General features: G+C 44.2%; 1 protein-coding gene across 3 annotated transcripts in view; it reads right to left on the reverse strand.

Moving 5' to 3' along the window:
* cdin1 (CDAN1 interacting nuclease 1) overlaps window positions 1-26,681 on the reverse strand; it is a 104,171-nt gene that overhangs the window by 67,385 nt on the left and 10,105 nt on the right. For all 3 annotated transcript variants that reach the window (XM_064926928.1, XM_064926929.1, XM_064926927.1), the window contains exons 3-8: window positions 19,469-19,514; window positions 18,414-18,478; window positions 17,644-17,704; window positions 14,097-14,169; window positions 895-974; window positions 578-627 (exon numbers count right to left, since the gene is read on the reverse strand). In XM_064926928.1, coding sequence (XP_064783000.1) covers window positions 578-627; window positions 895-974; window positions 14,097-14,169; window positions 17,644-17,704; window positions 18,414-18,478; window positions 19,469-19,514 — 375 coding nt within the window. The remainder of the gene's footprint in view (window positions 1-577; window positions 628-894; window positions 975-14,096; window positions 14,170-17,643; window positions 17,705-18,413; window positions 18,479-19,468; window positions 19,515-26,681) is intronic.

Consider the following 26,681-nt stretch of genomic DNA (forward strand, 5'->3'; position numbering starts at 1 on the left):
TGACACGCCAAGAACTCTCCATGGTGCTGATAACTCGGACTGCTCTCTTTACTGAGCAGGCAGGTGAACAGGCAAACAGGGAAAGGTCAATGTAGCATAATGGCAGAAGAAGACACCTTTCTAATGGTAGAAAGTCATATTTGCCAAAACAACATTCAATGTACTCTATTGCTGATAACTCAAACAATTATTTTCAGGGGCCCAGAACATCTTCAACTTTGCTTAATTTCTCGACTTACAGTATCCCCCTTCCTGGTCCATTTGTTCTATTGGACTTGTCACATTTCAAGAGCCACTTATCCCACAGGAAGTAAATAGAAAATGGCTGTGAATACGCATGCCTACCCCGTTCCTGTGGCATAGAACATTGGGCCTGATTCACTCTGTGAACAAGAGAAATGCATTTACATCAGCCGCCTCCTCCTCTCCTCCACCCCGGCAACGGGGACGGTGGGGAGTCAGGATGAAACACTTCCCCTCTGAAGCAGAACTTTTATGTCAGGTGAAACCAGACACATCTCATCCCCTTCAATAGCTCCTCGTCAATTTCAGGCTTAACATTTATGGGTAAGGATACTGTTTGATGCAGTCTACCAGTGGTCCATAACAGCAGTCATTTATTGTGCACTGAAAAGAGGGGGAAGAAATATTACAGCATCCAGGCAGGGGGAAAGAAGAAAGAAGCCCACACACCCGTTAAAAAGGGAATCATGCTTAATATTTCTGAATTTTAACTCACACACGCAAGACTTGCTACAGGACATTAAACATGAGAGATACAGTACGGATTCATTTAGAACAAATAACACACATTCACTATTTCAGTGATAATTAAATTACGTTGTGTGGAATTATAATGTTATTTGCTACAGTATAAACGTATAATTCAAATACCTGGTAAACGTGATTGGCTAAAGCCTGGTCTGGAATCAAAGACGGCTCCCGTAGCATGTTGTTGAGGACTTGCTTGGAGGCTGCGAGTAGGACAGAGAGAGAGAGCCAGCACACAAACTATCGTTAGTCATCCCAGTCCCAACAACGCCCCAATCCAAATATCACAAACCTTTTAGAAATGTAACAGTGACTGAGGAGATAAAAAGGTGGATGATCAACAAAGTAGATAAACACCAAGGTCAGGTTTACCATAATTTACCCTGTTGCTGCCAGTGTTACTGCAGGATTTCTAGCCTAGTCCGTCGACCTGCCTGGCTGCATGGAGCCTACTGAGATTTACCCTGCTGCTGCCAGTGTTACTGCAGGATTTCTAGCCTAGTCCGTCGACCTGCCTGGCTGCATGGAGCCTACTGAGATTTACCCTGCTGCTGCCAGTGTTACTGCAGGATTTCTAGCCTAGTCCGTCGACCTGCCTGGCTGCATGGAGCCTACTGAGATTTACCCTGCTGCTGCCAGTGTTACTGCAGGATTTCTAGCCTAGTCCGTCGACCTGCCTGGCTGCATGGAGCCTACTGAGATTTACCCTGCTGCTGCCAGTGTTACTGCAGGATTTCTAGCCTAGTCCATCGACCTGCCTGGCTGCATGGAGCCTACTGAGATTTACCCTGCTGCTGCCAGTGTTACTGCAGGATTTCTAGCCTAGTCCATCGACCTGCCTGGCTGCATGGAGCCTACTGAGATTTACCCTGCTGCTGCCAGTGTTACTGCAGGATTTCTAGCCTAGTCCATCGACCTGCCTGGCTGCATGGAGCCTACTGAGATTTACCCTGCTGCTGCCAGTGTTACTGCAGGATTTCTAGCCTAGTCCATCGACCTGCCTGGCTGCTTGGAGCCTACTGATATTTACCCTGCTGCTGCCAGTGTTACTGCAGGATTTCTAGCCTAGTCCGTCGACCTGCCTGGCTGCATGGAGCCTACTGAGATTTACCCTGCTGCTGCCAGTGTTACTGCAGGATTTCTAGCCTAGTCTGTCGACCTGCCTGGCTGCATGGAGCCTACTGAGATTTACCCTGCTGCTGCCAGTGTTACTGCAGGATTTCTAGCCTAGTCCATCAACCTGCCTGGCTGCATGGAGCCTACTGAGATTTACCCTGCTGCTGCCAGTGTTAATGCAGGATTTCTAGCCTAGTCCATCGACCTGCCTGGCTGCATGGAGCCTACTGAGATTTACCCTGCTGCTGCCAGTGTTACTGCAGGATTTCTAGCCTAGTCCATCGACCTGCCTGGCTGCATGGAGCCTACTGAGATTTTCCCTGCTGCTGCCAGTGTTACTGCAGGATTTCTAGCCTAGTCCATCGACCTGCCTGGCTGCATGGAGCCTACTGAGATTTTCCCTGCTGCTGCCAGTGTTACTGCAGGATTTCTAGCCTAGTCCATCGACCTGCCTGGCTGCATGGAGCCTACTGAGATTTTCCCTGCTGCTGCCAGTGTTACTGCAGGATTTCTAGCCTAGTCCATCGACCTGCCTGGCTGCATGGAGCCTACTGAGATTTACCCTGCTGCTGCCAGTGTTACTGCAGGATTTCTAGCCTAGTCCATCGACCTGCCTGGCTGCATGGAGCCTACTGAGATTTACCCTGTTGCTGCCAGTGTTACTGCAGGATTTCTAGCCTAGTCCGTCGACCTGCCTGGCTGCATGGAGCCTACTGAGATTTACCCTGCTGCTGCCAGTGTTACTGCAGGATTTCTAGCCTAGTCCATCGACCTGCCTGGCTGCATGGAGCCTACTGAGATTTACCCTGCTGCTGCCAGTGTTACTGCAGGATTTCTAGCCTAGTCCATCGACCTGCCTGGCTGCATGGAGCCTACTGAGATTTACCCTGCTGCTGCCAGTGTTACTGCAGGATTTCTAGCCTAGTCCATCGACCTGCCTGGCTGCATGGAGCCTACTGAGATTTACCCTGCTGCTGCCAGTGTTACTGCATGAGTTCTAGCCTAGTCCGTCGACCTGCCTGGCTGCATGGAGCCTACTGAGATTTACCCTGCTGCTGCCAGTGTTACTGCAGGATTTCTAGCCTAGTCCATCGACCTGCCTGGCTGCATGGAGCCTACTGAGATTTACCCTGCTGCTGCCAGTGTTACTGCAGGATTTCTAGCCTAGTCCATCGACCTGCCTGGCTGCATGGAGCCTACTGAGATTTTCCATAGATAAAAGTTTCACTCGAGAGCACAGGAGCCCCATGTAGTTTATCTACGTTATGAATGATTACTATTTTGCCTCTCTCATCCCCATTCAAGCTCTACGAACATTATAAATCAGTGAGCTGCAAGCCGTCAGATTGATTCCCTATTACTACAACAGCAAAAATTCCTTAAATCATTTTTTAAAAGATTGGGATTAAATGGATTGTATCATTGTGTGACGAAATGGTTGAGGCGCGCCATTCTAATGATATATACACACGATCGTGACAGACTCACTGCATTACTGACAATCTCGGGAATGTTTCTATTCATATTTCAGACGTGAATGGAGCCTGTCCAAAAACACAGCTAGCTAGGGAATCTCTACCGGAGATGTGTAGGTAGATAGGGCTGAAGACAGGAAGTCTAATTTGAAGGGTTTGTAGAAAAGGAGAGGAAGAGGAGTGAACAGCGTCCAGTGAAATAAAATCGACTTAAAAGGACTGTGGTTTTATAAGACCCGACTTCCTATACAAGCCTCTATTAAACCAGAACCTTCATTATGACGAGATCTTTGCTAGAACACATAAAACGCTCAGAAACTCCCTCCTCCCCTCTCTCTTTTCCTTCCTTCATAGATGCTAGTCTTCTTGTGTACTATCACACCCCCGGCAGAGGAAGAACAAATATGATCCCTCGTCTGCTCTTCCCAGTGCTGAGAGAGAAACGAGTGGAGGGAGAACAAAGCCCAGTCAGCACTCCCCTCTCTCTTTCCCTCCCGCTCTCTCTCTCTCTCTCTCTCAGGGCTGTGCTTTATGTCTCTGCTCATTTTTCTCAGAGATTGGTACCTTCACACGCAGATCCATACCATGCTCCCGCGCAGACAGTGCCGGCAATGAAGAAAGAGGGTTATATTTTCCCCTCGAGTTAGGACACCTCATGACAAATGATAATGGATAATCAATACAGTGGGAAATATGAGGCAGCAAACTTGATGAAGCCGAGAGACATATTACTCGCCAGCAACACTCGTTTCTCTTAACAAAGTCACTACTCGACTGTGCCTAATAATCTGAAGGAAAATCAAAGCACCCACAACCACATCAGCAATATTGGCAACTTATTCCACTTTAATGGCATTTTGATTGATCCCCCCCCCCCATCCTAATGGTAGTTTTATAGATTTGACGCTGCTTCTGCGAAACAGTCATGTGTAATAAACGTTCCCGAAGGCAAACGGCCACCACTAAAGCTCTTCTTACTAGCACTCATAATAGGAGGTTGACCATCACCACATTCTAGTCTCTCACATACAGTAATACGACACTAACACGTATACAGTTTAGCGATATGCTAACATGCTCCCTTTCCCTCCATCTTGTTATTCATTCGCTATTTTTTCAGAGTAGCCATGATAAGTGTTTGTTTCTTTTCGTGGTCTTTTTGTTGTTGTTGAGAGATAGGGTTATAAATAGCCATAAAGAGGGCGACCTTGGAGCTGACATTGTGGAGTTTCAAGCCAAGCAATGACCTGATGAAAATGGAAGACCAGGCCGCTAATAAATCAGGCTGCCTTTAAAATGACTTTACCCTAATGCTCATTCATCACAGGCCGGCCTTAATGCCATTTGCAGGCCGGGAATCGCCCGCCATGCGCCGTGCGCAAACACGGCAGTAAATAACAACAGGGCCCAGCCCAGCATCCCCGTCTCCCTCGCATCGCTGCAGCCTCCGTCGAATATCAGCATACATTTATTCAAAGACACCCCCGCCTCGCACAGCACTGCACACCACGGCGCCGTGAGCTGCACCACCACACACACAGAAAGAGACACATACACAAAGAGAGAGACGCACAGACACGTACACATAAATACATACACTAGATCATCACAAAACAACAACACACACACACACACAAAATGTTCCAGCCAAACATGCAGAGAACAAAGCCTGCAGCATGACTTTACACCTTGTAAATATACACCGAATGTATTGTAATTGTCCCATGTTGGCATCAATTCTGACTGAGGTATCATATCATCAACATCTAAGGCGCAGGAGTGGGGAGGAGAACATTAGAAAGAAACACTTCACCTCCCATTGGGATTTGCTAAAGAAAACAGCTAGCGTCAAAGAAACACCACAACATCCCGTTTAGTCGAGCTTCCAACGCACAAAACAAAAAGCTCAATGCTACAAGGTAGGTAGCTCGGTACTGTAACCACAAGAACGTAACTAGTAACCCTGCTTGATTTCTCTTTCCTTACTCATTTCATTTGTATCATCTCTCCCCCTTGTTCCAGTAGGGTGAAAAAGTCATTATGCGAAAGAAAAAAAGAAGAAAAAAAAGCTCATTAGAAGGCAACATTTGTTGAGGGAGGACCGTTATAAACAATAATGGATGGCGGTCGTTATTGCCCTCGACACTGATGAGCTCCTCGGCAAGTTTGTTTATTAATTAAAAAACAGAGTCCTTTTTTTCCTCATAGGGGACCAAGCCCTGCATATCCCCCCACCCGAACCCAACCACCCCCTCATCGTTCCCATGCACAAGCCATTGAGCTGCGGAAGGACACTCGTTCATCAAACGTCACGGAGCAGGAAAGAGACGGCTCCTGATAATGTGCGCTGTTAAAGCTGATTTTCCATGATGAATCTCGGAGCATATAAATTGGCTAATATCTGAAAACATTTACAGATACTGGAGGAATTGACTACTTGTGGGACATGATAGATGAGCCCCAGACACTGGCGGACAGCTCGGCAAATCTCCACGGCTACCTAAAGCCCTCATTTGATTTTCCAATTTACTCCTTTTAAAATGTATCCTCCCGCTTTTATAAAAAGAAGACGAGAGAAGGAGAGAGAGAGAAAAAGTGTGTTGTTCCTCCTGCTATGTGTATTATGGTGCTGGGTGGTATCGACAGCGCGGGAGGAGCAGAGCACCAGAAGGGGTTGCTGGGGCAGAACTGATCTACTTCCACCTGATTTTCCCTGATAGCACTGAAATGAAAGTGTGCGTATGGTTGGGCTGGGGTGGCTCTACCATACAGAGCTCTTCCTGGGTCAGGCCATAAGACTGCAGCAGGGGCTGACTTCAGTTCCTCTGATGAAAAGGAGTAATTAGCATACTTGTCAAGTGAGGTGCCACACGCCTGCTTACCTTGCCCACAACCCCCCCCCTCCGACTCTTTTTCTCGCTTCCTCCTTGCTAATGAAGTGCCCTGGCTCTCATTATTCAACACAAAACGGATGTATGAATGTGTGAGTCTTGCTCCAGCACCAATCTTGGTCATATCTTGTGCAAACAGGAGGGAGAGAGAAGCCCTTAGTGACAAATAAGGGAGAAACCATAAGCCATAAACAGTGGGTCTAACGCTACATCCATTTTGTGATCAACAAATTAAATCAATGAAACATGACATATGTTGAAAACCATGGACATTTTTCAGAAATGTTAACATCTAATGTAGGCGACATAACCTTGCCTACATGGTTCTCTGGTACATGGTTCTCTGGTGAGCGAACATGACAATAAATCTTGCAGCGGTCCAATTGCATAGTTAGAAAACATGGAGCAGGAATTTAATCTGCTGGAAGGCCTTGGGAAAAAGGAAAAGGTCAAATAGCTAGCAAAATTGCCTCCTCAAAAAAGTGTATCTAAATCTAGAGGCACTTCAACTCATGTCAGTGGGGAGAATGGAGAGAGGGATGGAGGGAGAGAAGGGACGACAAGATGGGGGGGGGTATCCCTCAGTCTCCCTCTCTAATCTCCTAGTTAGTGACTGCTAAGAGTATCATCATCATCATCATCATTATCCATTGGCAAGCCTCAATACATTTAAGTCATGTGGTCAACTAAGAGGCGGCAGATAGCCTAGTGGTTAGAGCGTTGGGACGGTACGAAAAAGGTTGCTGGTTCGAATCCCAGAGCTGACAAGGTAAAAATCTGTCGTTCTACCGCCGAACAAGGCAGTTAACCCACTGTTCCCCGGTAGGCAGTCATTGAAAATAAGAATGGACTTGCCTAGCTCAAGACAAAAAAGAAAAAAAGTGACCAATCAACATTTAACTTCAAACACTGTCTAGTCTTCATCATATTATGGATTAGAGTGCATGGGTGTAGGTTTATGTATTCTACCTAAATACACAAAGCATCCCGATATTATGAAGAAAATTCTTGAGAACAATTGTAAATTACGTGGACCTAGAATGGCAATACTGTCCTCTGTATAGTGCCGTTGTCGCTCTAGGAGTAAAGGAGAGTTTTCCTCAGTACTACCTGCCCCTCCCCTCGAGCCAGTCTGTCTTCATGAGACGAGGAACATTATGGATGTTGATATCATATTCAATACGTGACGAAACTGCTTTGAATCTATTGATTTATTTACATGCGCCACCAAATAGCAGCGCTATCGTCCTGCCTGAGTGATGCTCACTTTAACCTTTTAGCAGGAAGAGGAGGAGAGAGGGGAGACAAACCACCAGCGAAACAAAACAAGGAAAAAGACAGAAAACTATTTAAAAGTCTGTATTGATCTGGCTGTAGTGATTGTACATATATTCCACAGTCCCAAAGGCCCAATTTCTGTGTCTCTTAAATGCAAAGGAAAGAGGAGAATAAGAAAAGGATGGCGCTAGTCCAAGGAGTCGCTCGCCCAGTTGGGGGTAGATCCCTTATATAGGAGAAGTCTATTGATCTTTGAGGACTGCTCGCTCTCCTGCGACACACACACACCACACAGTGTGTCCGGCGGCGGGGGGCAAATGATTGATACGCCTGCCAATAGCCCTGAACAAACCTGTTAGCTAATTGCCAGCAAATACAATTATCCATTCATTTATCCATCCATCCAGCATTGTTTCATAATAGAAACACATTACATAAGTCTAATATACACACAGGGAGGTTCCAGATTTGACCGTGGAGCCTGTGTGTGCAGCGCTTCATTGCCAAAGGCCAGGCAGGTCACCACTGAGAGGGGAGGCGATAGAGAGAGGCTGTGTCAATTTCTAAGTCACACTCACACAGGCTGGCTACCAGCAGAGAACCAGCTCTCTGCATGGGAAAGCTGCATGGATGACACAGCCTGACTATGTCATGTTTGAAGACTGGCTATATTTGTATTCATGAATGTATCTACTTTGTACAGCCTATACATCATCTGGCATTTTATTGTCAAGAGATTGAGAATATAGACATTTTTCATTTTCAAATATTTCAAATGATTTGTCTTAGTCTTTACAATGTGGATGCTTGTCATCACCACAAAGCTACATGCTGCATTACAGAAGCCTTACTAATAAGTATGCAAGCACATACGTGTGCAAATAAATATTGAAAGTCTGTTTTTACATCAAATGCATATCCATCGTAGCAAAGGTTCCTTTCACCTTCATGTGTGATCCCAGCATCTATACTGTACTTTAGGGATTGGCACTCTTATTTAAAACAGTCCAATACCCCATCACTTGTGCGAGTGTAGAACTTGGACTATGCGGATATCTGGAAAAAAATGTCATGATACTATTTGAATAGAGAAATCATTTCAAATGCCCGTCCCTACCGCACAGCCTTCAAGAAGCTAATCTCACCTAGTTCCAGTGTTTGGGTTCTGTGTGGGCTGTGTCTCAGACAGAGAAGGCCTCGGTCTGCCTTGCTCTACACACTACGCCGGCTACTATTTTGACAGGCAGTGGATAACGGTGGGTCCAAAGCAATCACAGACTTGACTTTGACAAATGGCTGTGCTGTGGAGAAGTTGAAAATAACACACATCCACTTTAATCTCGTTCTTGATTAAATCGAAGGCGCTGTGTTTTGACACCGTGTGATTCACTCATAAAGCAACCCACTGGCACACACTTTCTAGGATGTGTCTATTGAAATGATGTGGAATCATTGTGTGTGTGTGTGTGGGATGTGTATGAGTGACAGAGAGAGAGAGAGAGAGAGAGAGAGAGAGAGAGAGAGAGAGAGAGAGAGAGAGAGAGAGAGAGAGAGAGAGAGAGAGAGAGAGAGAGAGAGAGAGAGAGAGACAGACAGAGAGACAGAGACAGAGAGAGACAGAGAGAGACAGAGAGAGACAGAGAGAGACAGAGAGAGACAGAGAGAGACAGAGACAGAGACAGAGACAGAGAGCGACAGTGAATGAGAGGAATTAGAAGGAAATGAACACAGAACACTCATCTGAATGAATTCGGTGAGGTAAAGGATCCCAGAATCAAATGATGACGATGTGAAGTCTCAAGGTTGAAAAATACCAACAAAGCACACAAGAAAGTAGAGATACTTAAGAAAAAGAACCCTGCCAAACACGCAGGCTACAGTATGTCCTCCTGAACGTTTTGCATAGCAGGTCATGTTTCCCACTGCATCAATGAAGGGGAGAATTTATGCTGCAACCAAGAACAGTCCAGGGACCTAGACTGTCAGCCAGCAAAGGCAAACATTACACAGGGGGTGAAGGACTATGAAATACCAAAAGACAATATTCTGTCTCTCCTTTCTTCTCCTCAGAATAAGCAACAAGACAAATATACAGAGGCCCGACCGGTTGGGTTGATGTGCTGCGCATGGTGGAGCAGAGATGGACAGAGAGCAATTACCCTGGTGTTCACGGCTCACTTTGAATATGGCGGTGAATATTACTCATAAACCTTTTACAGGCAAGTCCCCCGAGCTCACTTAACAGCCCGTTTTAATCATCCAGTTGACACTTGGAAAATAACTAAATGTTTTTTCTTCACCTAGTGGCAAATTAACTCCTGGTTCGCCATCCCGTTGCTCTTTGTAATGTTACCATGTTATTGTGGGTTTACAAGGTATGTGGTAACTGGGACTGTATGGATGGGCGAAGGAGGAGTATTGTTGACTGTGATAAGCAAAATAATCACACAGTTTGCAATAATGTATATGGGTGTGATGATTTGTGCAACTTTTCATAGACTATTTGTTTTAGAGGTCGACCGATTAAATCGAAATGGCCGATTAACTAGGGCCGATTTCAAGTTTTCATAACAATCGGAAATCTGTATTTTTGGGCGCAGATTTGCCGATTAAATTGTTTTTATAATTTGACACCTTTATTTAATTTTTAACTAGGCAAGTCAGTTAAGAACACATTCTTATTTTCAATGACTGCCTAGGAACAGTGGGTTAACTGCCTTGTTCAGGGGCAGAACGACAGATTTTCATCTTGTCAGCTCGGGGGATCCAATCTTGCAAACTTAACTAGTCCAACGCAATAACGACCTGCCTCTCTCTCGTTGCACTCCACAAGGAATTACACGAATGCAGTAATCCAAGGTAAATTGCTTGCATTAAATTTATCTTATATTACTAGATATTATCTAGCGTGTCCTGCATTGCATATAATCTGACTGAGCATACAAGCGTCTGACTGAGCGGTGGTAGGCAGAAGCAGGCGCGTAAACATTCATTCAAACAGCACTTTCGTGCGTTTTGCCAGCATCTCTTCGTTGTGCGTCAAGCATTGCGCTGTTTATGACTTCAAGCCTATCAACTCCCGAGATGAGGCTCGTGTAACCAAAGTGAAATGGCTAGCTAGTTAGCGCGCGCTAATTGTCGCTGTGTTGCTGGTTCGAGCCCAGGGAGGAGCGAGGAGAGGGACAGAAGCTATACTGTTACACTGGCAATACTAAAGTGCCTATAAGAACATCCAATAGTCAAAGGTTAATGAAATACAAATGGTATAGAGGGAAATAGTCCTATAATTCCTATAATAACTACAACCTAAAACTTCTTACCTGGGAATATTGAAGACTCATGTTAAAAGGAACCACCAGCTTTCATATGTTCTCATGTTCTGAGCAAGGAACTGAAACATTAGCTTTCTTACATGGCACATATTTTACATGGAACATATTGCACTTTTCCTTTCTTCTCCAACACTTTGTTTCTGCATTATTTAAACCAAATTGAACATGTTTCATTATTTACTTGAGGCTAAATTGATTTTATTGATGTATTATATTAAGTTAAAATAAGTGTTCATTCAGTATTGGTGTAATTGTCATTATTAAAAAAATATATATATATTGTTTAAAATTTTTTTTAATTCATTATTATTATTTTAATTTTTCGGTATCGGCTTTTATGGTCCTCCAATAATCGGTATCGGCGTTGAAAAATCATAAATTGGTCGACCTCTAATTTGTTTATTTGGTATATATACACTTTAGTAATAATAGTATATTTTCCTGAAGTCTTCAAACTATCAAAAGGTTTAAAGGGGTTGAATATTTCATGAATATTAAGGTTAAAGAGGAATAACATTAGATACCAAAAAAGACATGAACGGTTAAAAATAAAATCTACAATATCTATACACATTCCATGACTCCAGTAATGTCAAGCCATGAAAGAAAACAGACTAACCAGGATGCACCATGACTGGTTTTCAAACTGTCTACTCTCGCCTCATGTGTCCGTCAGCGCAATGCAGCAACCGTTTGCTTTTACTGCCACACTTTCCCCTCAATTCCATTTCCTTAGTGGAGTGCAATTGGGATGGAGGGAGGGAGAAAAGGAGGGAGGGTGGGGGGAGTAGGAGGGGAGATCAGGGGGGTTATAAATAACACTGATGAAATGAACTAGCATTGATCTAAACAGCAGTTAAGTGGTGGGTGGTCTTCCGAGTGCTTAATTGTCAGTCATCTGCCCCAGGTAGTAGCAGTGGCCTGTCTCTCATTAAGACTGTGTGGGCTGAACATCAGCAGCACTGCTGCTACAGCTTCCCTTTGGAAGGGAATTAAGACAGAGCGAACCAATGAAAGAACCAGAGAGAGTAAACCAGAGAGAGAACCAGAGAGAGAGAGAGAGAACCGGAGAGAACCAGAGAGCGAAAGAGAGAGAGAACCAGAGAAAGAGAGAGAGAGTAAACCAGAGAGAGAGAGAGAGAGAGAGAGAGAGAGAACAAGAGAGAGAGAGAACCAGAGAGAGAACCAGAGAGCGAGAGAGAGAGAGTAAACCAGAGAGAGAGAACCAGAGAGAGAGAGAGAGAACCAGAGAGCGAGAGAGAGAGAACCAGAGAGCGAGAGAGAGAGAACCAGAGAGCGAGAGAGAGAGAACCAGAGAGCGAGAGAGAGAGAACCAGAGAGCGAGAGAGAGAGAACCAGAGAGCGAGAGAGAGAGAACCAGAGAGCGAGAGAGAGAACCAGAGAGCGAGAGAGGGAGAACCAGAGAGGGAGAACCAGAGAGTAAGAGAACCAGAGAGCGAGAGAGAGAGAACCAGAAAGCGAGAGAAGAGAACCAGAGAGAGAGAGAACCAGAGAAAGAGAGAACCAGAGAAAGAGAGAGAGAGTACCAGAGAGAACCAGAGAGAGAGAGAACCAGAGAAAGAACCAGAGAGAGAGAGAGAACCAGAGAGAGAACCAAAGAGAGAGAGAACCAAAGAGAGAGAGAACCAGAGAGAGAGAGAACCAGAGAGAGAGAACCAGGGCGAGAGAGAGAGGACCAGAGAGAGAACCAGAGAGAGAGAGAGTACAAGAGAGAACCAGAGAGTACCAGAGAGAACCAGAGAGAGGGAGAGAACCAGAGAAAGAACCAGAGAGAGAGAGAACCAGAGAGAGAGAACCAGGGTGAGAGAGAACCAGAGAGAGAGAGAGAAAACCAGAACCAGAGAGAGAGAGAACCAGAGAGAGAGAATCAGGGCGAGAGAGAGAGAGGGGACCAGAGAGAGAATCAGGGCGAGAGAGAGAGAGGACAAGAGAGAGAACCAGAGAGAGAGAAAACCAGAGAGAGAGAGAGAGAGAACCAGAGAGAGCGAGCGTACAAGAGAGAACCAGAGAGAGTACCAGAGAGAACCAGAGAGAGGGAGAGAACCAGAGAAAGAACCAGAGAGAGAGAGAACCAGAGAGAGAACCAGAGAGAGAGAACCAGGGTGAGAGAGAACCAGAGAGAGAGAAAACCAGAACCAGAGAGAGAGAGAACCAGAGAGAGAGAATCAGGGCGAGAGAGAGAGAGAGGGGACCAGAGAGAGAGAGGGGACCAGAGAGAGAATCAGGGCGAGAGAGAGAGAGGACAAGAGAGAGAACCAGAGAGAGAGAAAACCAGAGAGAGAGAAAACCAGAGAGAGAGAGAGAGAACCAGAGAGAGAGAGAACCAGAGAGAGAGAGAGAGAACCAGAGAGAGAGAGAGAGAGAGAACCAGAGAGAGAACCAGAGAGAGAGAGAGAGAGAGAACCAGAGAGAGAACCAGAGAGAGAGAGAAAACCAGAGAGAGAGAGAGAAAACCAGAGAGAGAGAGAGAAAACCAGAGAGAGAGAGAGAGAACCAGAGAGAGAGAGAGAACCAGAGAGAAAGAGAGAACCAGAGAGAAAGAGAGAACCAGAGAGAAAGAAACAGAGAGAGAACCAGAGAGAGAGAGAACCAGAGAGAGAGAGAGAGAGAACCAGAGAGAGAGAGAGAAGCAGAGAGAGAGAACCAGAGAGAGAGAGAGAACCAGAGAGAGAGAGAACCAGAGAGAGAGAGAACCAGAGAGAGAGAGAGAGAACCAGAGAGAGAGAGAGAGAAGCAGAGAGAGAGAACCAGAGAGAGAGCGAGAACCAGAGAGAGAGCGAGAACCAGAGAGAGAGCACCGGAGAGAGAGAGAGAGCCCCGGAGAGAGAGAACCAGAGAGAGAGAGAACCAGAGAGAGAACCAGAGAGAGAACCAGAGAGAGAAAACCAGAGAGAGAGAGAGAACCAGAGAGAGAGAGAGAGAACCAGAGAGAGAGAGAGAACTAGAGAGAGAGAGAACCAGAGAGAGAACCAGAGAGAGAGAACCAGAGAGAGAGAACCAGAGAGAGAACCAGAGAGAGAACCAGAGACAGCGAGAGAGAACCAAAGAGAACCAGAGAGAGAGAGAGAGAGAACTAGAGAGAGAGAGAACCCGAGAGAGAACCAGAGAGAGAGAGAACCAGAGAGAAAGAGAGAGAGAGAGAACCAGAGAGAACCAGAGAGAGAACCAGAGAGAACTAAAGAGAGAGAACTAAAGAGAAAGACCCTACTCACACACACCGCCCTCCTGATCCTGAAGGAACCTGTCCACAATGACGCGAGCCATGAGCGCAGGGGAGAGGTCCACCTGTGATGAGGTTAAACAACAAGGGGGGAGAGTGGGTGAGTATTATGTTGTTAAGGGATCCAGATAGTTCAAATCAAAACAGAGCAAGGGACTTTGCTTTTCTACCTCCAAAGAGAATGGCACAATTGTGAGACATTCAAGGACATTCCCACAATTTTGGATCATTTGGATGTGTGAGTTTTTATTTTTAAAGAAGTAGGAATGACTCCATTGAAAAAACATTGGCTGTCCGTGTTGGGTTGACGTCACAGACATAATGACACTCTAATGGGGCCAAATTACAGTAGGCCTATATTGTGCTGTTTTACAACCTTGACCCAACTGTCGACAGCAGCCCTAACTTAATTTCATTTTGGGGAGTCTTCCTTCGTACTAATGTTTCCTTCTGGAACAAAAGGCTCTTAATATAGCCAAGCAACCAGCTTGAAATGCCTTCACCTCTATCAAGAGACATGGAAGGTGCAAGTCACATCACCTGAAATGAAAAGGGCAACAACAAACCCATCCAACCTAGAGACACAATCAGAGCTTTAATCATATGAAGATTACTAAGGCAGAAACACAGGACAGACCAGAGGGACTGGAGCTGGTAACTACAGTACAATGCCTAATATCACAGGCCCTGGAAGAGGAAGAGGAGAGGACCTATGGCAGAGCCGGTCTTTGAAGGGAAGGAAGGCAAGACACCTTGAGAAGTGAGAGAGGGCTGCAGTCAGATGGAGATCAAGGGTAAGCCTGACAGGTAGAGGAACACTAATGACTGATTTGGGGGCCTGATTAGCAGTGTGAATCTGGCCCTGACAACAAGGTATCTGGTATACAACCTCCCAGCCCACTCCCATTTCCTTTCTCTACTCATTCTGCACTGTAGCCCCATATACTGTACAGCTCAGTGTCAAGACAATGATATGTACACCAATTGTGGAGGCTAAAAACAAAACATCTATCAACAAGAACTCTGAAGTGCAACGATTTGAGCAAAAAAGTTGCATTTTCTTATTTCCTTGGAAACAAAATTGCTAGCTTCTGAAATGTAACAAACCATTTGGGAAATAACACAAAAACATGCAATTTGGACAGAGTTAATATAGCACAATAAAAAAAATGGAAAACACATGAAATGACAAATGACCTAATAACGCCATGCCTTGGTAATACACAAGCGTGACTAGTAAAATGTGTGCAATTTCCAGCGACTTTAAGAAACCGACTGTTCTAACAGTCAGGGAACATTTTTCTCTTGTTAGCATAATTGGGCCCCAAAGTGAATTTGCCCTTAGCTTGTTTAGAGATTGTAGTGTTTCATCTCCTCTGTGATCCTTCCTGCTGGCGCTGGAAGCAGAGACAGAGCTCTCCACTCCACACAAAGACTTTAAGACAACGCCGGTAGTATTTGTTAACCATCTCCATAATTCTGAATACAGAAGGCAGCTAGCTAAAGACCAAACATGTCTATAATTATTACAGAGGTTAGGAGACAATCTGCATCTTCATTAGGGAGGGAGCTCAGACAGCATCTGTGTAGCCTACAGGGCTCGCTCTCTCCATCTCTCCCCCTCACCCAAGACGCATTTCCCTCTTCTATTCACATCAACCCTTTAGATAACGAGAGAGCATCCCATCCCGAGTAACCCACATCAGCTCTGACACATGAGAAATGGCGACATTACCCACGCTGGCCCAGCCTGCATAAGGACCACCTGATTAGTTCAGGTACTTGCGTCTCCCTAATTTTCATATTAATCATCAGTCCATCTCATAGCTTCTCAAATCGCAGCACTTCATGAGTTTAACATGTGACTAAGATTCAGAGGCCCTTGAATGCCTGCTGAAAATAATTACCGTTAAAAAGAAAAACTCTGCAGCTTTGGTTTTATCAGCCCCTGATGCTAAAAGGTGTCACACTCACAGACAGTCTAATGCCGTCTAATGCCTGTTGCCTTAAGCACATGTGTTTAACTGACCTTCACGAAGCACCATGAAAAAGGTATGAAAATCCCCCCAAAAATTGTAAAAACATAAGTATGTTAAGTAGCATCATATTTCAGGGGGGAAAAAGATGACTAACATTGATGAAAACTATTTCCCCCTGTTGGAGATAGTGTATATTGTCACATAAAGGGCTGAAACTAGATCAATTAGCTGTCTGCGAAAGCATGAGTGCTTGGTTTAAATGTTAAGTAGCGTATTAAAATGACAGTTAAATGGTTCATAGACAGTTATCTCCGAGCTGAGTTTAATCCTTTGAAAAAAAAATCATATGTCAATTAAATGGAGAATGAATAATGACAGTTAGCTTTGAGGTGCCACTGATGCATGTGAACTATTCAGATTTAGAAAAGGAAGCATGGAATCTCATTGCTTGGTTTGAAGCATCTGCAATAAAAAAAATGTTGATTGCCATTTAAAAGCAGGTTTAAGGGGACAGACAAATATGCTTTGAAATTGCAAGTCATGAACTGAGCACCATCGTTGATGTTTTTTTGATCTAGAGGTGACTACATTTCATTTTTGTTCTCCATTACCTAGATACCTATGGCAGAACCAACACACGTGAACACAGGTGATCATTATTGGAAGGGGATATTAAATCCTCATCTCTGCTGTTATCTGGGTAAACATCTAATTCCAGGCTTCTTGTTTCATCAAGCTTTTCGCTACATTTTCCCCATGGTGCTGAGGATGTGGCGGGTGTGAGAGGAGCTACCCTAATAGCATGCCATCGTAGGGCTCCTGTACCAAACACCTTCTCACTACCCATTAAACCGTGAGACTAACGCAATGTTAATGGTTCATTTGCTGACTGGCTGCAATGCACAGGAGAGAGCACATTCATTGGCCGTGTGTACCCCTTTAATGCTCACAGCATCAAGACCGTTTTAAAAACAAACACCAAGTGCTTTCACAAGCCATTTCTGAAGTGAATAAATCCCTCATAGTAACCGATGATAGCCCAAAACAGAATTCATACTCTTGACGTTCAACCTGACTGGTACATGTTCAATCAGCATTACATATTTTGAGGTGTAAGAAAAAGTATATTATTCCAAACCCCAAACATGTAGGCTTCAGTGGGGTTGTTTCTTTCTTTCTTTGGTGTGATTGGAAAATGTGCTGCCCGATTAAAACGCTATGGTGATGACGGTGACCTGTCTGCAGTTTGAAGCAACTGTGGCAGTTTTGAATGTTAATTATAAAAATGACATAATAAAGCAGCAACTATTTTCACATCTGCGTTGAAGGGGATAAAGGACTAATTACATTAAATAATTGGTTAATAGACCGGACCATTTGTCCAATTTTCATAATCGCTAACAGACAGGGGAAAACGATTATTTGAAGCGCATTTAGGGGTATTCGGGGGATAATTATGTTTGTACCAAGATTTGCTTGTGTGCACTTCAAATGGAAAATAAAATAGTAGAACATTAAGTGTGATGTGGGGGTAGAGACATATAGGTTATATGACATTACCTCATTGGCCAGCTCCAAAAGGACAGGGACAGAGGGACTTGCCTTGGCTTCGCTCAGGTACCTTCATTATAACAAAGAGACAACAGACAGTGGTGAAAAGAATAGCAGCCCCCAAAGGCAGACAGAAGGGGAGAGGTGACGAGACCAGGCCAGCCAAAACATGTCAATGTCCCTGATGACTCCGGCCTCGGTGGCATTCGGCAGGCTTGCTGTGGTGAAAACGGCAGTGCTTAGAAGACTCAAACTTCCTTTAAGCCAGCCAAGCGTGATAGTTAGTTAGTCAACTCCCCTCTCTTTGCCCGCCCAAAACTGCTTTTCCCCCTCGCTAACTGAAACCACCAAAGCTCCCTCAGATCTTTCCCAGATCATCTCTGAGGTTTGTTGTTATATAAGTGGATTAGAAGTGCATTATCCAGGCCTCGTTTCCAACAGAACAATGGCTTAATAAGCTAGAAAAAAGGCTGATTGTGATATGCGAAGACTCTTTCTCAGACTTCCCCCTTTAGCCCGTACAAAAAAAAAACGTATTTATTAGTTTAACAGTTAACAGAATTAGGGATAATCAGCCCATCATAAGCCAAATGTCCAACTGCTGTTCTCTCTTTTCAGCAGGTGCATGTGGAGGTCTGGAATGAATCCTAAAAGGTGGTGATTTGTTTGGGGGAGATTATATCTGTCATGGAGGCCCACCTACTCTCAGCCCTGTCCACTTCCTATCATGCAACATGAATGATTCCCTTCCTGGGCGGGGGTGTGGGGGGGGACCGTACCTTTGGTAGTAGCTTTCAATGCTATCTGGGGCTTGATGCCTTGACATGGTTCTTTTGGTCCTTTTCTGGAACAAAGGGTACATAAAGTGTTACTAAAATGAAACGCATTTCATTTGAACACAAAATACAACATATTATAAATGGTGCAATTACTAATAAATACGCTTGCTAGACATTATACACATGCTACAGCTCATATCCATATGGTAAACTTGCTAGCCATGCAATGCAGTACAAAGACCAAAACAAAGCTTTTCTTTCCCATGAATCACTCCGCCTTGGGTGCTGTATGGTATCGTGTATGAACAGGCTGTGAGAGAGGGGTCATAGTAATTGAATCTCAATAAGTTTGCCTAGGGTCTCACAGCGAGCCAAGGCAACCTTGTTCAACCCCCTACTCAAAACCTCGTATTCATTTCCCGCCTCGATCAAACAGCGACCTATTCCGCCGCCTGCCACCCCAACGCAACGCATTTCCATCATGCAATTCAATTTGAACCCATCTTAACCAGAGGGATAGGAGAGAAAGAGCATTGCTTAAAAGACGACTTATTTAAAAACTACTACACAAATAAAAAAAGTAATTCCGTGGAGACGTGCGGCGTGACTGACACCTGTCAGGGGGATGATAAATGACTCCATTTTCTGCCTGTGCTGCCTTCTGCCACTCGCGGCAGCGGTCATTTATCATCATCCGCTGTCAGACGCGGAAAGCGGCAGTGACAGTGCGAGTCAGCAAACATTTAGCACACGCAGCCGCACTACACGGGGAAATGATTATTGTCAGAATAATAATGGTTTAGCATAATTTATTACAGGTCCACCAAATAAGCAGCGGCTAGATGTTATTAGACAGATGGATGGGAAGGCTTGGCAGACATCCACATAGACTCATGCAAGCAGGTCCCTCCACGTGAAAGAGAGGAGAGGGAGGGGGGCGGGGGGCATCCTCCAAACCAATCAGAGAGCTGGCAGTTCAATTACAAAGAAATAAAAGGACATTCATCATTCAATTAGGCACCTGTCAGGGATCACAAAGGAAGAAAAATTCTAACCTGGTACTCCAGGGAGAAGATGCTCAGAAGAGTGGACTGCGAGTGACTGGAACAAATAAAAGAAGGACAAAGTTAATTACCAGAGTGCATTGCACAGAGACAAAGGGAGAGCGAGAACAGCTTCAAAGCCAGGGCCGGCTTGGCTGCCCTGTAATCTAAAAGAACATGAAAACAAGTGTGGCAAAGTTGTTCCAGATGAACACCTCGGACAAAGGATTCCTGCCGCGATGGTCCGGCAGCAGGGGGGGGGAGAAGGGGGAGGTTGGTGTGAGTGCTATGAGAATAGAGAAAATATAGTCAAGCTGGAGATTTCTTTCTTCTCTTGCTCACACCAAAACCCCCCAAACACAGTAGAACAGAACATCGTCAATACATTGTCGTTATTTTGAGTGCATCCTGGTGTAGAAAACCACAGAGACGATATCGTTACCTTGTACCCGGGCTAAAAGGCACAAACATGAGGGAGAAACAAAGCAAATCCATGTAAATAATTGATGGGGTTCATTTCCGTTAGCAGTACAGGGAACACAGTGCTCAGTGGCAACATATTGAAACACATTTTGTTAGCGATGAGTGAGCCTTCTTTCTAGGAGTGTGTGGGGGGGGGGGGTTGCCTCATCAGTGCTGGCCTATGGGACGCTCAGGAACATTCCCAGTGCATCTGATGGGCTTTGAAAATATTAACTTTCACGGCAGGAAGCTGAGACTCCCAGGAGTCGGTCAATTCCACTGGTTGCCATAAGCTACATTCATCTCCAGCTCGAGTCAATGTTAAACACCTGGCAGTGGGGGGAAACAGGCAGCTCCGTCAGGGATTCTCACCCCCCGCCCACCTAAATCTCCCTCCTTTCAATCAAAAATATTTAAAGCAGTGACAGATTTTTTCTCTCTAATTGGACAGTACAAACATTCGCCCACACGTCAACAGATCGTGCACGTATAGTACAAACTAAACTAAACCACACACACACACACACACACAGAGAGAACGATGGTCTCCTGTGGTTTTGTTCTCCATATACCACTCTCAGTACATTTGATTGTTAAATTTAATAGACTTTTCTTTACAAGTCACCTGAGAATGGTATGTAAATACTGACTAGAAGCCCTAGCTTCCTATAAGCATTGAGTCCATATCGGCCATCATTGCAAACCATGAAATGACCATGTGACATGTAAACAAAGGCAGAGGAATCTGAGGCATTGATTTGTCTAGATCTTAATAAAAAAGGACTACAGCACTGGAATAGTTTAGTAGTTTATAATGACTATTGGCCTAAACCCCGCAAAAACCTCAATGTTAACTTCTCCAGATGTCAGTGGTAAACAGTTTTACTGCTGTGACTGTGGGAGGACGAGGAGTAATGCTCAACAATGCAAGTCTCCCCATCATGTGGACAACCATCAAAACCACAAACTACTACTTTTCAAAAAGTTAAGACAAGAAAAAAAGTTACATATGAAAAAATTAAAAAGGGTCTCAGAGAACGAAAACATGGAGGCTGCCCGGCCTTAATTTACAATGATACGTAGGGACCATGGCAATTAAATGACCCATTAAAAACAGTCAACATGTGGACACTTAGGGGAGAAAATTTTACTGACATATATGTATATATATATATATATATATATATATATATATATATATATAAAATCTTTGCCACTTCAACCTTGCACCTGAGCATTTCAACAACATTACAGCACTATTCTCTGAGTGGGACCTCCTTCCCTCTGCTGAAACAGACATCTGTTAGGTTTTAAATGGATTACTCTGTATAATGAGCGTGATTACTCCCTAATTGCTAAATCTTTACCCTGTTAAGTTTAAAAGGGACACAAACTGCTTTTAATATCTGTGAAAACATATCGGTTTCAAACGGCACGGTTGCCATTTTTTTGGAAACAGGGTTATGTTTTTCTTTTTCGCTTCTGTCTGCGATGCTTTTCTCCCACCTGGAAATCCAGTGAAAACACTGAATCGAAAGAATGAAAACATCTTGTTCCAACTTCCAAGTTTACAAAAGATAGACACGGAGAGCCAAATTACGAGACAAGAGGGGTGGAAGGGCAGGGCTCTCGATAACTGGACACAAACCAAGGCTTGTCCTAAGTTTATAGAATCTGCCAAGGTGTTACAATGAGGCAATATTCTACGTTGCCTTTCCACGTGAATAATAAAGTTATTGCAGGCGTTACATTAATGTTCAGGCCTATTCAACCTGTGCTCTCCTGGTGAACTACGCTCAATTCATGGTAAAGAAATGGAGCCACGCGCAGAGCCTTACAATAGTGGTCGGATCTCCCAGCCTGCTCAACAGTAGCATTACATTTACCCACACTCACCGTTCTCTCTGCTTCAGAAGAGGATTTTTAACCCTTCGGTGGCAACGATAACACACACACACACACACAACACACTGATGTAAAAACAGAGGCATTTCATGACAAAGGAGGAGCTCAACTCAACCAGATTCTATTACCTTGTCGTTAGCTACGACTCCAAAATGTGTGAACCCATTCAATGTATCCTAACAAGAAGGACCCTATTGCAGAGAAGGGGTGTATGACGACGGGAGATAACAGTAACAAGGCACATTGGTGTATTATACTACCTCATTTTATGCATCAGTATGCATCTAGTAAACAAACCAACAAAAGCCAACCAACAGGATAAGGTAAATAAGAGGAGGAGGGCGAGCAGCTTCATTACCGCCACCATCTTTCTTTCCCATGGAAAGCTGGGGTCAATAACAATGTCCAGTGCCGAGGACAACCTACAAAACCCCACCCCTGATTACATCTGTAAATACGCAGGCTGATGAAGCCGTGTTCCTTCCCTTGCAAAGTAAATAGAGATGGAAGCGGACTCGCCATTGCCTCTTCTCAGTTGACCATGTCATGATAAACCTCAGCAGGGAATACAGCGACGGTTTTGACACCACCAACACAGTCCGCCTAACAGATACTATGGACTGGGATTTCACCCTGATGCTGATGATATGTCAATCTGAAGAGGTAACGATTGCATTGTGTGAGGTGAGGGAGGCAGTGACCCAGACACTGACCCAGACACTGACCCACTGGGAGTCAACATTTGGTCAGACTAGCTGCAGCTATATTATGACTGTAGTGTTGTTCAGCCAATGGGAGAAGACTCATTAAATAGATCATGCATAGTGTATATATTAAGGCGTGGCTGTAATTGGATGAGTTATATGGTATAGTTGGCCTAGTCAGAACCATCTAAATCATCAGCAGCAACTTGAGTGTCGAAGAAAAACATTTAATTAAGAAGTTGCGAGGGTCAAAAACATAATTGGACACCGACCTCTCCGGAAAAACAGGAAAACAGAATCCATCCCAGCCGCCTTGAGTTGTGAACATAGAAAGACAGAAGGTTAGGAAACAGAAGAGTGGTTAGGGAATCATTGTCTCTCTGTGTAATTACCCTTCCCCAGCCTTTCCCCAGCCCCACAACCCTAGACAGCCACATTAACATGCACAGAGCCAAAAATAGTAGGGCTCCGGATTTGATTAAAACAATTAGGACGTTCACTTTGTTACTACGCTGCTAGGACTGTCTGTTCACGTCTAGAATTCACTATGGGATATATATTACTCATCCCCATGTGTTGAACACTTAAGGCCTACACGTTGCAGGACACTGAAGAGTATATTAGATTGTAAATAACAAAAGATGGTGTCTGCGTATGCTGGTTGGGATAGGTTGTCAATGCTTCAGGGTCCCCCAACACCCTCGAGGATGAAACTAATCTGGGATTCCTTTTTAACTCCATTATTTTTCTCTAGTCTGACATCACATATCGTTCTCTAAAAAAATGCACCATCATAATACAACCATTGAAGAGGCAAACTGCTTTTAATCAAAAACAATCAAAAACGTTTAGCAAAAAAAAAAACAACGGTGAAGAGATTACCACCAGATTGCCTCGCTAGCTAATTAATTGAGGGCATATACTACAAGCTATCAATTATTCTCAGAATCTTCCTATTTACAAATAATTAATTATAAACGATAGCAGTCATTCCCCTAATGAAAGCCACCTGGCTAATGGCGTGGGTATCATATGCTGTGACAGTACTTAGCATTTGGAGCATCTAGCCTATATGTAGAGAGCGGTGCGTGTCGTGACTCTTCAGGGCATGAAGCTCACCGAGGCAGGGCACATTTTTTACTAATGACTCCAAGGACATTGGGGGGGGGGGGGGGGCTGATAATGAAAAGGAAAGTCTGTATGAGTGTCAGTGTTTCAATGGTTGACAGTATATCCAGGTCTGATTAAGCTGATGTAGTGGTGTTGATATTATGACCTTTACTCAGTGACATGGTCGACAGTGGAATGGCTAGGAACAATTAAAGATGCATTATCCGATACACGGATACTATATTTTGTTATGATCTCTGTGAAATGATCTCACATTTCAAACACATTCTCTTCCCCTTAAATGAAACATTGTGTAGTGAAGAAAGAAAGAAATATAGCTGGATGTGCTTTTTGTTAAATACTCTGCATATGCAAATCCCTCTAATTACACATGCTGATAAGAGAGGCCAACATCTGTTTCTCACCAAAGTCTACCATCATCAGGAAGACGGAATCAAGAGGAAAAATCCTTAACGTACAACTGTGATACATTTCCACAAACCACATAAACAAACAGGCATCTCAGAGCCATGGCGTTCCAAACAAATACTTGTTTATGAACAAAAATGTTTACCATTAAAGTTGTTTTCCTTCATTACAATTGCCTATCTAGAATAGAAAATGTTCATGTCAAAAATCACGACACCAAATTTAGCAAAATGTCATCTTGATGTTAACAGAAATGTTTTCATTTTCCTGTATGTTACCACATACAAACATAATAAATCACCACTGTGGTTACATTATGACAAATGCTCCTTAAAAGAAATGAAGAGATGTGATGAACACCAACCAGACGCATATTGAAAACCAACCTAGAGACAAGTCAAATATTTCATTGACAGCAGAACAATCCAATTCTACACTGTGGCTTCAGAGTGAATGGAACCCCCAGGAATGAACCACAACTCCCATCAGCACCAGGGAGCATCAATACTACAGACAGGATGGGAACTCTCCTTCTCACTCAGAGGAAGCCATAGCCCACTGGAGCTCCCCGTGGGGGAGTTTCACTGTGTGGACAGAGCCAGAGGCTGATTTAACAGAAGCTCACAAACATGGTGTCTCGCTAGAGCTGTGGTGAGTGTCCAGGATCTCAGGGCTTTCATGTAAGTGTGGTGAAAATAGTGTGGCCCATAACACCATCACAGACCTAATTAGGATTTGTCATGAAAGGTAGTGGCCTCTCCATATGTGATTCGTGACAAACTAAGTTCTAGCTATTAAAGAGGCACGTTACTATTGTTATAGCGCAATTATTGTCATCATGGCAGTCTCTGCAAACTCTTGTGGAAAATTGAAAATGAGGCCTTGGTTATCCATCATGAAGCAAGTCTGGTCTGGCAAGAAAACACATTACGCTGACCAACTGCCTGCCTACTCTCTCAAGCACAACTACACCACTTGTACCATTCTGGGCAATTTGTTCCATTCTTCTTTTTGCAATTGATCCCAGTATGCAAACAGATCCCGGGGCTACAGTCTCCAGCATAGCTGTGTGTGTGTGTGTGTGTGTGTTTATCATTTTTGAAAGGAACATTTTTATTGGAGATGTTTGTCAGTCTGCTATGGAAAACCGTGAATGTTGTCCACTTTCATGATGTTTACGTCAAAAAAGTTACTCATACATGCACTAAATTACAGAAAATGAAGTAGCCTCCTGCCATCATTGACAACACTGTCTGGCGATTGGCAGCAGTTTATTGGAGTTCTTTTTAGCCCAATGAGCCAATGCATTACAATTTGGGAAGCTTCCCGAGGCCAGAGCAACACATCCCAATGAGGAAGCATATTACTCCTCCGCTTCCTAATCAACTAATTGATCACATCTATTATTCATGAGTTCCTCAACCTGACATCAAACTGTAAACTCAGCATAGTCTCACTCCTCCTCTCTCTCTCTCTCTCTCTATCCCTTCTCTTCCTCCAAACTCAGCAGTCTCACTATTTTCTCCTCTCTTCATCTCTCTCGCCTCCCTCCATTCTTCCTGACCACATAAACCCGTCCAGTTCTGTGATTAGTCTTCCCGGCCAGCGGCTGTATCCCAGCCTGCTCCAGACAGCACTCCTATTGGCTGGGGGGTTTTCACCCACAAGCCCCAGCTGCCAGCTTGTGTTTTGGTCTGAGCCGAGAGCCAGAGGAGCGTGGTGTGGTCATCTAGACCAGGGGAGGCGGAGGCTGCTGAAGCGCTAGGTGGGCTGCTAGGCTAGACCTCACTACTAGCCCATCTGGCAGCCCCAGAGACAGACCCAGACCAAGCCCTGGCTAATGTCATCACCACATCCAGGTTGAGACAGCCCCAGTTAAAATGGCCATGCTAGGACACATTCTTAGGATAGAATGAAAAGACTATACAGAGAAACAAAATAATGGAACAATGAAATCTAGCCAAAATATACAATATTTTACAGTAAAAAATGTAAGGTTATTATGTTGTTGTTTTTTTACCTTTATTTAACTAGGCAAGTCAGTTAAGAACAAATTCTTATTTTCAATGACGGACTATTATGTGATTTTACACTGAGCAAAAATATAAAAACGCAAGACGTAAAGTGTTGGTCCCATGTTTCATTAGCTGAAATAAAAGACCACCGAAATTTTCAATACGCACAAAAAGCTTATTTCTCTCAAATTTTGTGCACAAATTTGTTTACATCACTGTTAGTGAGCATTTCTCATTTGCCAAGATAATCCATCCACCTGACAGGTGTTGCAAATCAAAAATCTGATTAAACAGCATGATCATTACACAGGTGCAACTTCTGCTGGGGACAATAAAGGGCCACTAAAATGTGCAGTTTTGTCACACAACACAATGCCACAAATATCTCAAGTTTTGAGGTAGTATGCAATTGGCCTGCTGACTGCAGGAAGGCCACTAGAGCTGTTGTCAAAGAATTGAAGGTTCATTTCTCTACCATATAAGGTGCCTCCAACGTCATTTTATAGAATTTGGCAGTACGTCCAACCGGCCTCACAACCACAGACCACATGTAACCACGCCAGCCCAGGACCTCCACATACGGCTTCTTCCTCTGCGGGA

Source organism: Oncorhynchus masou, chromosome 21 (genome assembly GCF_036934945.1).
Source record: "Oncorhynchus masou masou isolate Uvic2021 chromosome 21, UVic_Omas_1.1, whole genome shotgun sequence".
Taxonomy (NCBI): domain Eukaryota; kingdom Metazoa; phylum Chordata; class Actinopteri; order Salmoniformes; family Salmonidae; genus Oncorhynchus; species Oncorhynchus masou.